Source organism: Capra hircus, chromosome 2 (genome assembly GCF_001704415.2).
Source record: "Capra hircus breed San Clemente chromosome 2, ASM170441v1, whole genome shotgun sequence".
Lineage (NCBI taxonomy): Eukaryota > Metazoa > Chordata > Mammalia > Artiodactyla > Bovidae > Capra > Capra hircus.
Window position 1 is genome coordinate 56553951 of NC_030809.1, and position 16513 is coordinate 56570463.

The 16513-nt window shown below is 39.8% G+C and overlaps 1 protein-coding gene across 3 annotated transcripts in view; it reads right to left on the reverse strand.

Annotated features, from left to right (window-relative positions):
- The window catches only part of GLS (glutaminase), a 90145-nt gene extending 76793 nt beyond the window's left edge, over positions 1-13352 (reverse strand). For 2 of the 3 annotated variants that reach the window (XM_018061557.1, XM_018061564.1), the window contains exon 1: positions 12692-13352. In XM_018061557.1, coding sequence (XP_017917046.1) covers positions 12692-13089 — 398 coding nt within the window. In that variant the 5' untranslated portion in view covers positions 13090-13352. The remainder of the gene's footprint in view (positions 1-12691) is intronic. The other variant, XM_018061560.1, reaches the window with a different exon arrangement.

Here is a 16513-nt window from a genome sequence, read left to right on the forward strand (position 1 = left end):
CTGAAGAATTGATGCTTTTGAACTGTGGTGTTGGAGAAGACTCTTGAGAGTCCCTTGGACTGCAAGGAGATCCAACCAGTCTATCCTAAAGGAGATCAGTCCTGGGTGTTCATTGGAAGGACTGATGCTAACTAAAGCTGAAACTCCAATACTTTGGCCACCTCATGCAAAGAGTTGACTCATTGGAAAAGGCTCTGATGCTGGAAGGGACTAGGGGCAGGAGAAGGGGACGACAGAGGATAAGATGGTTGAACGGCATCACCGACTCGATGGACATGAGTATGGGTAAACTCCAGGAGTTGACGATGGACGGGGAGGCCTGGCGTGCTGCGATTCATGGGGTCGCCCAGAGTCGAACACGACTGAGCAAGTAAACTGAAATGAACAGGTTTTCAAATTATAGTACCAACAACTGGTGATAAGCCCTCAGATTCTGTAGGGGGAAAAAACATGAAATAGTTACAACACTCAGCAACTAAAATGGGTATACATAGATGTTCAAATTCCAAGAAAAGTTCTTTTTTTATACTTTAAAAAATTTTCCCTTTTATTCTCCCTCATTTCCTTTTTGACTTTTGCCTTTATGATTCTTCACCAACATGAAATAGTTATAACACTCAACAACTAAAATGGGTATACATAGAAGATGTGCAAATTCAAAGAAGTGCTTGTTTTGTACTTTTAAAATTCTTCCCTTTTATTCTCCCTATTGTCCTTTCTAATTTTCGCCTTTAAGATCTTTTCACCATCATTTTGTTCCTTCTTTTACCCCTTCCTTCTCCTACTTTACCTTCTCAAAATATCTGCCTAAAACATAGAAATTTCTTAAAAAAAAAGAAAAAGAAAAATCCCATGTATTTAACTGGCATTTATAACATGTACAGCATTATACTAGTCCCTACTTACAATCTAAAAAGGAAGGAGAAGACATACATAATGAGGAATTACAAGAAACAAATAATGGGATCCAATCACTGGAAAATTATTCACTATGAACTAATAAGGTAGTTTCGGGGGAGGATGGAATTTGAGCTAGACTTGAAAGATGGGTAGGAGCTGGAAATACGGCAACAGAAGAGGACTATCAGCAAAGGAAACAGAATGACCACAGCAATGAAAGTAAACATTCACTAGGTATTTACAAAGAACAGCAAATAGCCAGAGCATAGGATATATGAATTAGGGTGCCTGTTTCTACCCACAAGCTGTTAAAATGCCTAATTTTCAGGGCTGAGAGTTATATATAAATCAACCAATAAATGAGGAGACTACCAAAAATTTCTGTCCTTTATTGAGCCCATCTTTGCCTGAAATGTTTCTTTGGTATCTCTAATTTTCTTGAAGAGATCTCTAGTCTTTCCCATTCTATTCTTTCCCTCTCTTTCTTTGCACTGATTGCTGAGGAAGGCTTTCTTATCTCTCCTTGCTATTCTTTGGAACTCTGCATTCAGATGCTTATATCTTTCCTTCTCTCCTTTGCTTTTCACTTCTCTTCTTTTCACAGCTATTTGTAAGGCCTCTCCAGACGGCCATCTTGCTTTTTTGCATTTCTTTTCTATGGGGATGATCTGATCCCTGTCTCCTGTACAATGTCACAAACCTCCTTCCATAGTTCATCAGGCACTCTGTCTATCAGTTCTAGTCCCTTAAATCTATTTCTCACTTCCACTGTATAATAAGGGATTTGATTTAGGTCACTCATACCTGAATGGTCTAGTGGTTTTCCCTACTTTTTTCAATTTAAGCCTGAATTTGTCAATAAGGAGTTCATGATCTGAGCCACAGTCAGCTCCCGGTCTTGTTTTTGTTGACTGTATAGAGCTTCTCCATCTTTGGCTGCAAAGAATACAATCAATCTGATTTCAGTGTTGACCATCTGGTGATGTCCATGTGTACAGTCTTCTCTTGTGTTGTTGGAAGAGGGTGTTTGCTATGACCAGTGCATTTTCTTGGCAAAACTCTATTAGTCTTTGCCTTGCTTCATTCCGTATTCCAAGGCCAAATTTGCCTCTTACCCTAGGTGTTTCTTGACTTCCTACTTTTGCGTTCCAGTCCCCTACAATGAAAAGGACATCTTTTCTGGGTGTTAGTTCTAGAAGGTCTTGTAGGTCTTCATAGGACCGTTCAACTTCAGCTTCTTCAGCATTAATGGTTGGGGCACAGACTTGAATTACTGTGATACTGAATGGTTTGCCTTGAAAACAAACAGATCATTCTGTCGTTTTTGAGACTGCATCCAAGTACTGCATTTTGGACTCTTTTGTTGACCATGATGGCTACACCATTTCTTCTAAGGGATTCCTGCCTACAGTAGTAGATATAATGGTCATTTGAGTTAAATTCACCCATTCCAGTCCATTTTAGTTCACTGATTCCTAGAATGTCGACGTTCATTCTTGCCATCTCTTGTTTAACCACTTCTAATTTGCCTTGATTCATGGACCTAACATTCCTATGCAATATTGCTCTTTACAGAAATGGTGTGGACCTAACAGAAGCAGAAGAGATTAAGAAGAGGTGGCAAGAATACACAGAAGAACTGTACAATAAAGATCTTCATGACCAAGATAATCACAATGGTGTGATCACTCATCTAGAGCCAGACATCTTGGAATGTGAAGTCAAGTGGGCCTTAGGAAGCATCACTACGAACAAAGCTAGTGGAGGTGATGGTATTCCAGTTGAGCTATTTCAAATCCTGAAAGACGATGCTGTGAAAGTGCTGCACTCAATATACCAGTAAATTTGGTAAACTAAGCAGTGGCCACAGGACTGGAAATGGTCAGTTTTCATTCCAATCCCAAAGAAAGGCAATGCAAAAGAATGCTCAAAATTCTCCAAGCCAGGCTTCAGCAATACGTGAACCGTGAACTTCCAGATGTTCAAGCTGGTTTTAGAAAAGGCAGAAGAACCAGAGATCAAATTGCCAACATCCGCTGGATCATCAAAAAAGCAAGAGAGTTCCAGAAAACCATCTATTTCTGCTTTATTGACTATGCCAAAGCCTTTGACTGTGTGGATCAAAATAAACTGTGGAAAATTCTTCAAGAGATGGGAATACCAGACCACCTGACCTGCCTCTTGAGAAACCTATATGCAGGTCAGGAAGCAACAGTTAGAACTGGACATGGAACAACAGACTGGTTCCAAATAGGGAAAGGAGTAAGTCAAGGCTGTATACTGTCACCCTGCTTATTTAATTTATATGGAGAGTACATCATGAGAAACGCTGGGCTGGAAGAAGCACAAGCTGGAATCAAGATTGCCGGGAGAAATATCAATAACCTCAAGATATGCAGATGACACTACCCTAATGACAGAAAGTGAAGAGGAACTAAAAAGCCTCTTGAGGAAAGTGAAGAGGAGAGTGAAAAAGTTGTTTTAAAGCTCAACATTAAGAAAACGAAGATCATGGCATCTGGTCCCATCACTTCATGGGAAATAGACGGGAAAACAGTGGAAACAAGTGTCAGACTTTATTTTTTGGGGCTCCAAAATCACTGCAGATGGTGATTGTAGCCATGAAATTAAAAGATGCTTACTCCTTGGAAGGAAAGTTATGACCAACCTAGAGCACATATTAAAAAGGAGAGACATTACTTTGCCAAGAAAGGTCCATCTAGTCAAGGCTATGGTTTTTCCAGTGGTCACGTATGGATGTGAGTGTTGGACTGTGAAGAAAGCTGAGCGCCGAAGAATTGATGCTTTTGAACTGTGGTGTTGGAGAAGACTCTTGAGAGTCCCTTGGACTGCAAGCAGGTCCAACCAGTCTATTCTAAAGAAGATCAGTCCTAGGTGTTTTTTGGCAGGACTGATGCTAAAGCTGAAACTCCAATACTTTGCCACCTCATGCGAAGAGTTGACTCACTGGAAAAGACTCTGATGCTGGGAGGGATTGGGGGCAGGAGGAGAAGGGGACGACAGAGGATGAGATGGCTGGATGGCATCACTGACTCGATGGACATGAGTTTGAGTGAACTCCGGGATATGGTGATGGACAGGGAAGCCTGGCATGCTGCAATTCATGGGGTCGCAAAGAGTCGGACATGACTGAGCGACTGAACTGACTGCCTGACTGATCAAGAAATTTATAAATTTACCAATTCTGCAAACAGGAAGCCACACTGTCTTTGACTACTGGTCAACCAGTTTCTCAATACAAAATACAATTAAAACTCCTTAGTCTGATATTTAGTTTATAAATTGGCTATGTACTATCTATGCTATCAAAAGTTTCTAAGCAAAAAAACTCCATTATCAAATCAAAGAAGGAAAATGAACTCAAAACGAGAGGGGAAAAAAATGGAAAACAACTTACTTTGTCTTATTTTGTTAAATAATGTTTCATATTACTTGACCTTTCCAAACTATAAAGGCTGGGGTAATATCTTTTTTGTCAACTCCATATAACTCAAATGTATAATAGAGTATAGTAAACCTATTAGATAATCAAAAACTTCTTTAAGTAAAAAAAAAAAAAAGATGCCTACTAATAGAATAAAAAGAATGCTTTGGTGTTTTTACTTGTAGCTTCATTTTAAAACAATTATCTGAAAAAAAAAACTTAGAGCTGTTTTTAAATCAGTTTATCATTTTGATTTTAGAGTGATCTGATTAATATAAACATCCATAACACCAGTAAACTGGCAGATTGAAACTGTGAGGTTGAAAGCTGAAATCATAGTGGCTGATCATATACCATTAAGTCTGATAAAGTGATACCTCTAAATCATTTCTCCCCAAGGCTAAGTATTAGAGAATTTTTTAAAAAAAATTACATTTTTTAAAGCTTTACTTTAAAAGGACTTTCTATTGTTTCATCTTAAAACTCCAAGTGATAAAGCAAAGTGGGTAAACTGTCCCCAAATTACAGAGAAAGTCAAGTAATATGGCCAATGTCACACAACTCAAGTGGGTGGACCAGATTTAGTCCTAGAAGTCAGTACTTGGTTCCTAATCCCAGACTCTTTCTGCTATGCCACACCAGCTGTGCTGAGTAGTTACACTCCATTTTAGGAGGAATACCTGGAGTTTATTCAAAATAAAGAAAGGTGAGATTCCTTACCTATTGAAGAATTTCAAACCAAAATGCTAACAGGGAAACGACTTACATTAGATGACCCAATTGTTATTCTGCCTTGTTAAAACTGCATCTTGTAAAATACAAAGCAAGAATGAGATGAGGCAGCTGTTTTAGCTGGACTTTATTTAAATTTATTCAAAAGCAAGTCAAAGTAAGAAACACAAAAGTGAGCTTTATGTGAGAAGTGGCCACGCTGTCTACATCAGCTGATGACAAAGTGTCCACATGTACAACTTCATGAGTCTAACCCAAGGGTACAATCTGCTTGACTTCAATGTGAGAGTGAGGACCTGGGCAGATCAAGTCCCACATGTCCAGCTCTGTTTGTCCTTCCAACCATGGTTGGAAGTATCTGTTAACAAGTATCTGTTAACAAGTCATTCTAGTTGTAAAAATACAAATATGTGAACTCTATCACTGAAATTACCCTAAAACCACACAAGAGATGACTTCCTCAAAATAACTAAAATATACAGGTTAAAGTTAACAAAAGGCTGATTTCAGCTACACATAAGGAAAAACAAAATAACTCTGAAAATGGTATGTGCTGCCTTCAAAGGTAATGAATTCTCTTATCAATGAGTATTCAAACAGATGGATAACAACCTGTAGCAAGTATAACAGAAGGGAAAAAACGTCAGCTGGGGAGATGGCTTTTTAAGGTCTCTTTCAATACTAAACCTAAAAACTTATAAAGCGTTATATTAATCTCCTAATACTGGAAGAAAAAACAAAGTAAGTCCTAACATTGTATGACCTTGGTTAGGTCATTTAATAACTATAGCCAGTTTATAACCTATGTAAAATGAGGTGGAAATAGATGTCTTTAAAATCACTTCCAACTCTAATCCTCAGTTTTTGAGCTACTCAAAATTCCTGTAAATTATATTCCTATAAATTTCCTCCTAAATTCCTATACTAAAACTCATAAACTTTTACTCACTCAGGACTACATAATGTAAACATAAAGGATTTAGATATATTTTACATATAAAGCTTAATTATCTGGGTTCTTTAAAAAAGTAATGGGAGTACCTAATGCCATGAAACTGTACATTTAAAAACAGTCAAAACAGTACATTTTATGTTACATTAATTTTACCCCATTTTTTTAAGAAAAGGTAAGGGGAATTGGGTATAGAAGGTGAGAATGAGGGAAAATAGCTGAACTGGAGACAGGGAGGCCAAGAACAAAATGTAGCAACTGATAACAATAATCCACAGAAGAACAAACCATTCTAACTAAAACCAGGGTATTAAAGAAAAATCTTACACAAATAAATACAGTTCAGTGTAAGTGCTACTAACAGCAAACTACCGTAAGGGATACCAGTTTTTGTAAATAAAGTTTTACTGCAAGAAAGCCATGTCTACTCAAATCTACTGTCTATGCCTTCTTTGCTACAACAGATGCTTTGAATACCTTTAATAAGACCAGGTAGCTTGTGAAGCCAAAAATATACACTATTTGAGAGCAAGTTTGCCACACTTGCCTTGGAGCATCACTGTATTTTAGCACAGTATAGTAATATCCCCTTCTAGTGAACCTAAGAAATGTTAAACTCTATTCATTACAATGTTTTAATATGGCAGAAAAAAAGGCAACATTTTATGAGACTTACACCTAAAACAGTTAAGAAATTTAAAACTTTGATGTTTGAGGATAAAAGAGAATACAACTGGATAATGCCGATAATAGGAGCTTTACAAACCCATTCACAATCTTCTTCAGAACCTTTTTCAATCAATAATACTGTTATATATACTAGAAAAAAGGATATGAGGATAGCAAACCAGGACAGCAGGGGAGAGATTTACAAACTTAAAATGCTTTCTCTGATTAGAAGTTATCATAATGAGAAATCTTAAAAGTAACTATAAGGAGGCAGGAAAAATGTCTGTTCTCACAAACCAACAACTGCTAACATCGTTTTGGCTTATTTCTACTATTTTTTCTAAGCATTTTTTAAAAGCTTAAGATGACTTGACATCAAATTGCATAGAAAATTTTGTATTATAACTTTTGACTTAACATTATATTTTCCTATATTCCTAAAAAGTATCTGTATTCACGTTAAATGACTGAATAATAAACTCTCATGTGGATGTGCCATAATTTACTTAACCATTCCACTTCTATGGAACACAAGTTTTTCCCCACTTTTCTCTAAACATAATATTGTGCCAAAAATATTAGCGAAAAATCTATCTACACCTCAGTTTTGTTAACCTGGACTCCTAAAAAGGTACAAATATGAAATTTTTCTAACGTTTAAAAATCACCAAGGGACGTTCTCGGTTCTATGCACCTGTGTTTCACAACCAAAGTAATTTATACCAGAGTAGATTCCAGGATAAAATCATAGCAACAGCATTTCTATCTGAAAACTATTTACCTTACTTAGAGAAATCTACAGTTAGATATTTATTTATAAAAAGAGTTACTTCATTTGGCTTTAAACATTCCTCTTAGTATCAAATGACTCAATGGTGAGATGGCACACGCAGGCAACTCCTTGGTTTATAAAGAATTTGAAGACTGAGGTGCTTAAAGAATGCAAATCCTACAGGCAGACTTTCGGTTTCTACAGTTATAATTTTTCTGCACTTCAAAATCACAAGAAGGAAGTAGTGCCGTTTTTTTACTGATTTTTTTTTTAAACTTGAAGACACCCACATATATCTTCAACAAATTTCTCTTCAAGGTGACCCTGATCTTTTTCAGACTAAAATTGTGTCTACTTCCCACCACCACCACTTTTCCCTACATACAAATGTCTTCACCAAAAAAAGACTAACTCCCTAAGTTAGTTGATTTTTAGGTAGGCAGACTTTATAAAAAATATAAAGCCTAGAAACAAGAAGCTAAACTCAAGGAGACTAAACTTCAGGAACTCCTTCAGTGAATGACATCTAAATATTATTAATTAAGAGCATGCAGTTTATTACAGACTATGTCCCGGTATTATCAACAGCTAAACAGATGCATGTGGTTTAAAATAAACATTAGACCACAAAAAACTTTAACGTGTACGTTATGGTTGGGCATTCAAACAAAACTACAACTCACTGATAACTGTAATCTAGAAAAAATATTTAGCAAATCACAAATAAAATGAAAGGTTCACTGCAAAGTCCCACACCCAAAATTAAATATATTTTCTTTATGAAGGAGGGTTTTTAAGTTTGTATTGTAAATTATTAGTAGCTCAGTCATGTCCAACTCTTGGTGACCCCATGGACTGTAGTCTGCCAGGCTCCTCTGTCCATAGGATTTCCCAGGCAAGAACACTGGAGCGGGTTGCCCACCCTCCTCCGGGGAATCTTCCCGACCCAGGGACTGAATTAAATATATTTTCAATCTTGATTTCAATTTAAATGAATTATAAATATGTTTACTTTTACAAATTAAAAGCAAATGATTAAAGGATCATAACAGAATCTGTCCCCTATTTAAACAGAGGTGCTGTCTTTCTATTTAACAATATATTACCTGAATGGGATGCCAATATTGCTTCAACTTCATCATCAGTACTATTCTATATAGTAGACCTAATTCAACATTGCTGAAATGCTTAAGTACTTAATCTTACTTTGAAATTCAATTCGTACAAAATATGAGGTAATGATTCTTTTCCTGCTACCATTTATTAAGAATAAATATGAACTACAAAAACAAGATCATACTATTTGAAGCTAACTGAAATCATCTGTTTGCACTTTCACTTTTAATATATTTTTAATTATACAGTTGAGCAAACAGCATTACTGCGTCAAAGATGTGCAGCTTTTAACAGATTACTACCAAACTGCCCTCCAAGATAGCTGAATTTATACTTCCACCAGCAATGTAAAGAGTTCCTATTTCCCATACCCTTTCCATCACTTAATTTAACATCTATCAATCTGATAGGGGGAAAATGATCTTGTTTTAATGGAGTACTTTTGATATTGTACCCTGTATGCATTACCTATCTTCTAAAGGGCATACACCTACTGACACTTTCCCAGAATCATCCTTCTCTTTTTCTAATTAAATAATATAATGCCCAAACAAAAAGTAACTTTAAAAAACTTTCCCTCTTCTCCACCCGCTAACCCTTCCCAGAGATCCTTCACTAAGACAGAATATACACATCTACATTTTGCAGAAATGAAGTATGGCATTCTTGAGAGAGAAGACAGTATGATAAAAATGTTCATATTGGGCAAGCATTGGCATAAAATAAAAGTTAATCAAAAATCTCAAATGCTACATAGCATTGTTTGATATAATGTGCATCCCAATCCATTACTGGTTTTCTGGAAGCAGTGGTATTTTGATTATAACTCTGTAATTAATCTTGAAACAACATGCAAAATAGGTTGAAATGAGACAAAAGAACAGATATATGGTGAAGATTTTAAATCTGAAGTCATCAAACTGTTGTTTGGTCACTAAGTTGCGTATGACTCTTTGTGACCCTATGGACTATAGCCTGCCAGGATCCTCTGCCCATGGGGTTTCCCAGGCAAGAATACTGGAGTGGGTTGCCACTTTCTTCTCCAGGGCCTCTTCCCTACCCAGGGATCAAACCTGGGGCTCCTACTTGGCAGGTGGATTCTTTACCACTGGGCCACCTGGGAAGCCAAAGCTTGGATGAAAAATGAACTATTACCTACACAAAGATTAGAGGATATGCTGCCGAGAAGGCAGACAAGTGGGGGAAAAGCAGAGGCCTTACAGCCTCAGGATTTATACCCAGTGAGCAAACCAGAAAAAAGCCACAGAAAAAGAGAACAATTTAAAAAGTCAAGAGTTGTGTCAAGTGGTTTCCAAAATGATGGACTAATACTAACAAAATTAAATAAGAGCACTGCAGGGAAAACTGAGCAGAGATCATCACATTTTCCTGTAACATACTTAGGGCAGTAGTAAAATCTTAACCTTGATCAGTAACCTAAACCAGAATTGAAGTTGTTGACAGAGATAGCATAGCCTTGGATGACAATGGTTCAGAATTTGACTATGAAAAAAGATAACTCACATTCTACCTCCTTCCAGAATATAACATTGCATGGATAATAAAATATAAGACCAAGGAAAGGAGGAAAAGCAAATATCCCAGCCATGCGAACTAATAAAATTACTCTGGTTAAGAATTAAATTCACTCTGAGCTTACTGGTAAGCAAGGCAAAAGGGTAAACAGTTAATATCACACAGTTTCACATAAATTTTTTCCAGAAACCAAACAAAAAATTTTCATTTGAGCCTAAAATTCAAAGGCTAATGTCCTTGTAAGGTTTTACAATAAATGATGTAATTTTTAAAATGAAGAATTATACATAACAAATGTTAAACTCATTTTATTTTTCACATGGGTATTTCTTTTAATAATCCTCTACAGAAACTGGCAGAATCCTGAGTGAGTGCTGGCATCCCAGGTGACTTGCTGACTGAGGGATGCTCTATACTTTGGAAGCTGAGTGTAAGAAAGGAAGCATCAACTGAAACCTTACCTCACAGAATAAGAGAAATGTTTACCTCATAAAGGCAAAATGGATGAAGTCAAGGGAAGGAAACTACATTTTGAAACCAGATCAGTCAAGAAATAGAATCTTTAAACTGATTAAAATTTTTTTCACAATCATTGAGACCAGTAATCTTCACTTCATCTGTAAATAGGAGATAGCTGGGGTTCACTCTTGAAATCCTTGATTGAAAGCTCTCAGGTTTATCATATACTTGGATTGCTACTAAACTTATCTAGCTATTACTCCAAACTTTGGTGTCAAAAACAGACTCTTTTGAACTATACAGTAAACAAGGTTATCTTATTGGCTATTCAAACTCCCAGGACATCTGAGCAAATATTCTTGAAGGAGTCCCTCAGTAGACTGCTTTTCTTCGGGGGCTAGGAGGAACAGGAAGGGACATTTTTATGTAGAATTGTCAATAAGCATTAGACAAAGTAAGTGTTCCAAAATTACTGCTAAGAAATGATTTCTTTCAAAGGCAATGGCGGTACAAGCTTCTGGAAAACATGTAAATCACAAAAGCTCAATTTTCTCACAAAAGGGGAAAAAAAGAGGGACACTAGAGCCATTGAAGAGACAGAATGGAAGACATTTTCTAGAGAAAGCCCTTCCCATCGAACAACCCACATTCTTCTTTCAATTCTGTAACTCTGGACATCTGTACTTACACTAGTTATATGACTGGTAATTCAGAGAAGTAAAGTGAGTACCAAATAAACACAATTCTAGTCTCCAAAAAACGTTAAAGATGCATAGATTAGACAAAAGTCGAGCTTTTCAGAACGTGACCACATTTGGGTCATCCAACTGAGGATGTTCAATGACTTGCCCATAATCATAAGGGCGCAAAATCCTTATCACAGAATATCACAAATGTGGCCCATCACCAAGCGATTTTTTTTTAAGTAACATTTTTCAGTCTGGGAAAACAATTTTAGCTCGAATGTTTTAGGATGGTGCCCATTTCAATTACAGGAAACATTAAGCCAGGTCTGAGATTTAAAGCAGAAGAATGGCACTTTCAGTTTGACTTAAGACAGCAATATAAGAACAGGAGCAAAAAACAAATCACATAGGGTCAGCACAAAGTCAGAAAAACAGTAAGATATAAAGAAAACAGGTAAATATTTACCTACAGTGGGGAAAAAAGCTGTGTCCATTTATATTAACTCAAGACAAAATATCCAGGAAACTGCCTCACGTACTGCGTAGGAAAAAACCCCAATTTTGTTTAAAGATTAAATTGCTGTGAACAATAGGTGAGTTATCACCCTATCACAATTCATTTAAACCACAAAAGCGACTTAATTCGTTTTCAGAGTTAGCATTTTGCCAGTCACATTTAATCCTGGCTATTTTCACATGTATTTTCAAAAACTCGCCCATCTCATGTAAGATGTCAAGACGGGCCAAAGCTGGTTGGCCCCCAGTGCAAACAGGTGGTCTGTACTGCGTGCCCCGTCTTCTAGGCCACATGACCCTTTTCCTCCTAATCTCATTGCGGAAACGTTATTTCCGGTGCCCCAGATGGCTCTACACAAACCTTAAGAAGCCACTTTAGAAATGTTAAGAATATTCTGCTACACTAGGCTTCTCAAGAGATGGTGGCAGAGATCGAAGCAGGGATACGCAGAGAGGAAACTCGAGCCCAGAGAAGGAAGGAGTCAGAAAGGCACAGGCTTTGCCCATCGCCAGACTCCTAAATGCCACTTGGTGATGTTCGTGTGGCATCACCGCCAAGGGTTGGGCGGGCGGCCAGGCACTGCAGCCCGGAGCCGGGGCGCTGAGCACGCGCGGCGTGGGACAGACACGCAGCCACAGCTCCAGCACGGGGGTCAGGGGAGGGGGGCACCAAAGGGGTCCTCCGGACCCTTGGCAGCTCCACCCGGCGGCTGGGAAGGGAACTAAGGGCCCAGCGAGGGGCGCGGGCGGGGCCGGGCCTAATCACATGGCGCAGAAGGCGCAGGCCGCCCGGCATCTCTTTCTTTCTCTTTCTCGAACCTCCGCTCCCATCCCGCCCCACCGGAGGCCCCTCCCGGGCCCGGGACCCAGGCGGGACGAAGCCTTCTGCGCCTCGAGTAGACACTCACTTTTCGCCTGAAGGCACCAGCTCCTTGCCCTCGTTGTTGGAGAACGCGTCCGTCTCCCCCGGGCCGTCCTTGGGGCCGGGCGCCTGCGGGACTGCGGGCGGCGACGCCCCAGGCTGCGGCGGCGGCTGCTGCTGCTGCTGAGTGCCCCCCTTGCCCAGCTCCTGTAGGATCTCCGAGGGCGAGCTGGACAGGCCCCTCGCGAGGGGCCCCGCCGACCGACCGCCCCCGCCCCACCACGGGTAGAGCCGCGCGGCGGCCACCTGGCCCGTTCGTCCCCCGCCCAGGGGTCGCCGGCACAGGGTGACGAGGGGCTGCGCCCGCATCAGAACCGCGCAGCCGGCAGCGGGCGGGCGCAAGAACAGGTCCCGCAGCATCGCCGAGCCTCGGAGTCGCATCATACCGCCGGGTCCGTCAGCGTCCGCTCAACAAGGGAGGATGCTCGGGACGTGGGCGGCCGCTCTTTTCCGAGAATGCGGGCTCCGGCGCGACGGCCAGAGGGCAAAAAGAGGACAGGGGCAGAGACGTGGGTGTGGTTCCGGCTCCCACAGCCGCCGCCGCCGCTGCTGCTGCTCCTCAGAATGCCCGCTACCGCTGCTTCTCAGACTGCCCGCTACCGCTTCTCCTCCCACCGCGTAGGGCTCTGCACTGAGGCTGAGGCTCAAGGGCGGGCCCGAGACTTTCCGCGCGCACCCTCCAGGAGGCGGGAGGACGCCGACGGCCTGCCCCCTCCGCCAGCTCCGATTGGCTCAGATCCTCGACCTCGCTTATGATTGGTGACTGGTGCAGTCAAATTTCTCTCGGCGCCTGGTGCGCGGAGTGTCAGGCGGCTGACGGGCGGCAGGGGGGGGTGGGGGAGGTTCGGAGGGGGAGGGGCGGGGCGTGAAATCAAACTGACATATGAGGCTGGAGAGGCAGGCAGGTCTCCAGAGTAGCCCCTTCTCTCTGGCCTGGTCAGGACCGAGGCTGCCACAGATAGAAACTGGGGGCCAGTGGTCTCGTCCTTTTCAAAACGGATAGGCTCCTGGACTCTGGGACCTCAAACTGTTTGGGCAGCTGATGGGTAAGAGCCCCTGCAGCCCAGGGGCCGGCCATCAGTGGGCTTGGTCGTGGCTGGAGGCTGGCCTGGCCATCGGAGCTCGGCTGTCCAAGCTTGCCGCTGGCCCCCGGCTATCCGGTAAGGGCGTGTGGCGACGCCTCTGAGGGCCGCGGACCCGCGAGGGCAGCCCCAGACGAGCTTGTCCTTCTCCCAAATGTTACATTTACTTGAAACTTTCCATGGTTGGCGACTGCCCAGATGTGAAGTGTTTTGGAAAAAATGAGCAAAATCCTTTCAGCTATGCGGCTTAGCCATTTGGAGGATTGGAGTTCGGGGGAGGGCAAAGAGAGAAGGGGAAAATCCAAAACGTGACAGCTTTCCTTTTAGAAAAATTGCTTTTAAAAATGTGCAATGACATCTCAAAAATACTTTTGAACAACGATTCCCCTAATACTAGTTTGCTTCAGAGCAAAATTGTAGATGCTTCTCTATTTTAAAGCTGCCTCATCGTTGTAAAATAGAAGCATCCAGATCCTGTTCTCTAAATCGTTTTCAGCCTAGTATTATTTTATCCATTTATACTTTTGGACCTGTAGGAAAAGAGCTGTGGATCTGATAATCTCTGACTTTTTCTTTGAGCCTATGTAGCCTATATACAGTCCACTTTCAGCTCCCCCTGCCCCCAAATTCTTTAGGCGATACCCTGAAACAATTAGTTTTAAATGCATAGATTCACAAAGGTTAATATGGCTCCCCTGGTGGCTCAATCCGTAAAGAATCTGCCTGCAATGCAGGATGACGGGGTTCGATCCCTGGGTCCAGAAGATCCTCTAAAGCAGGAAATGGCAACCTACTCCAGTATTCTTGCCTGGAAAATCTCATGGACAGAAGAGCCTGGCATGTTATATAGTCCATGGGGTCATAAGAGTGGGAGATGACTTAGTGACTAAACCACCACCACAAAGTTTAACGGAATAATGTTGTATATCAGGGGCATGCATCATTAACGGATCATCAGATTTAGTAATGTAGTGAATCTTAAAATATTGCACTAGATTAGTAATTAAGCAATGTGGCTGAACCTACCAGTATGTGACCTCTGGCATGTCACAGTCTTGTGTTTAAGTTTTTTTTATCTCTCTTTAACCAGAAGAATATGGAGTAAGCTATTATTATATGTATACTTTTTTTTTCCCCAAGTTAAGACAATTGCAAATCATTTAGATGGTTTTTATTACTACTTAGTGTTACCTGTCACTAAATTTGATGAGTCAAAGTAAATTTATTTAGGAAAAGGGAAATTAGGTTTGGAGGAAAAGTAGCAAATACTACATCTCCCTAATATTTCCAGTCTGACTTATCAATGTCATAAACCTGGATACTGTCCTATCTGTCAGATATACCTAGTTATCAGTTTTGTCTGCCTCCCTTCTCAGAATGACATCCAAGCTATTGACAAATTCAGTTATTATTTTCCTCCTGGTTTTTCTTAGTTTCTCTATTTTTCCTATGAAAATTCCTTCCAGTGTTTAAAGGTTTATGTATTTTATAGTATACTTAACACATGTAGAAAGTAAACCAAGTAAGAGATTATTTTCTGGAGTTTCTACTTTCAAGGATGAGCTGGTGAGAGTGGACAGATGTTACTCCTAATACTTAGAACAGCTTCAAGTCCACTGAAATTTAACCCCTTGTTTGAAAAGACCAATACAAAGTTAGACAGCAAATTGAATTAAAATGTGACTCATTAATACTTTTGATTATTTTCTTCATCTTATATAATTTTTAAAATCTTTAATGATTTTTTGGAACTATGAGTTAATTACCATTTCTATTAGGTTAATTATTCGACTATTAAGTCATATAACATATATAGTTATCCCTGTACAAGCATTTTATACACATACAATAGCCTACCAAAATATCTACCAACAAAATGACTCTTTAGTTTAGCATGTGTCTGGGTTGTCAGACTATTCCTAGACGTCCTCTTTGCTACTAGACAGGTGCAGTAGTCCTACCATGGGGAGTGGTCTCATAGCCAGTGAGAAGATAGTCAACCATAGAAAGGAAAAATTGGAATTTTTGCACTTTGTGTTTGTTCTAACTAGAACAGTTCCTGAACTTCTGTACTCTTTTGAAGATTAGAAAAGGCTAATGTTTCAAGATGAAAATATATATATATATATAAGTTCCACATCTTGCCCTTCACAAAAACTAAAAGGTATTATTTGTTGACCTAGAGCTAGATAGAAAATAGTTTTCCTTTGACTAATACCTTAAAAGAGTTGCCTAAGTTTTTTTGATTTGTTGGTTTGTTTGAAATTCTTCTATTTGGAAAATAGAGTAAGGCTCAGGAAGCCTCTAAACAAGCTTCTGCTGCTACTTCCCTTTCTTCTCTTGGTTTCCTGCTTTAACTGGTCAACTTCCTAGCCTCACTGATGAACCTTGCCAAACATAACTTATTTTTCTAAAGCTGAACTTAGATCTTTATTAAAGTACTATAAATCTTTCATCTATATAATACAGGTAGCATTGGTATCTTATAGGGTTGTTGTGAGTGTTAAATGAATCAATACATGTATGGCACTTAGAACAATGTTAGTTGAATTCTGTTTTAGCTATAATTATTATTATTTTCCCATGAGTGAATAAATTTTATTGTACAATATGATTAGTTGTCACATCTATTACTGTAAATACAAATAGGCAATTGTTTTAAACCATGTAATCATAAAATACCATTTAAGAAGAAGTTTTGTTGTTGTTATTCAGTCACTAAGTCA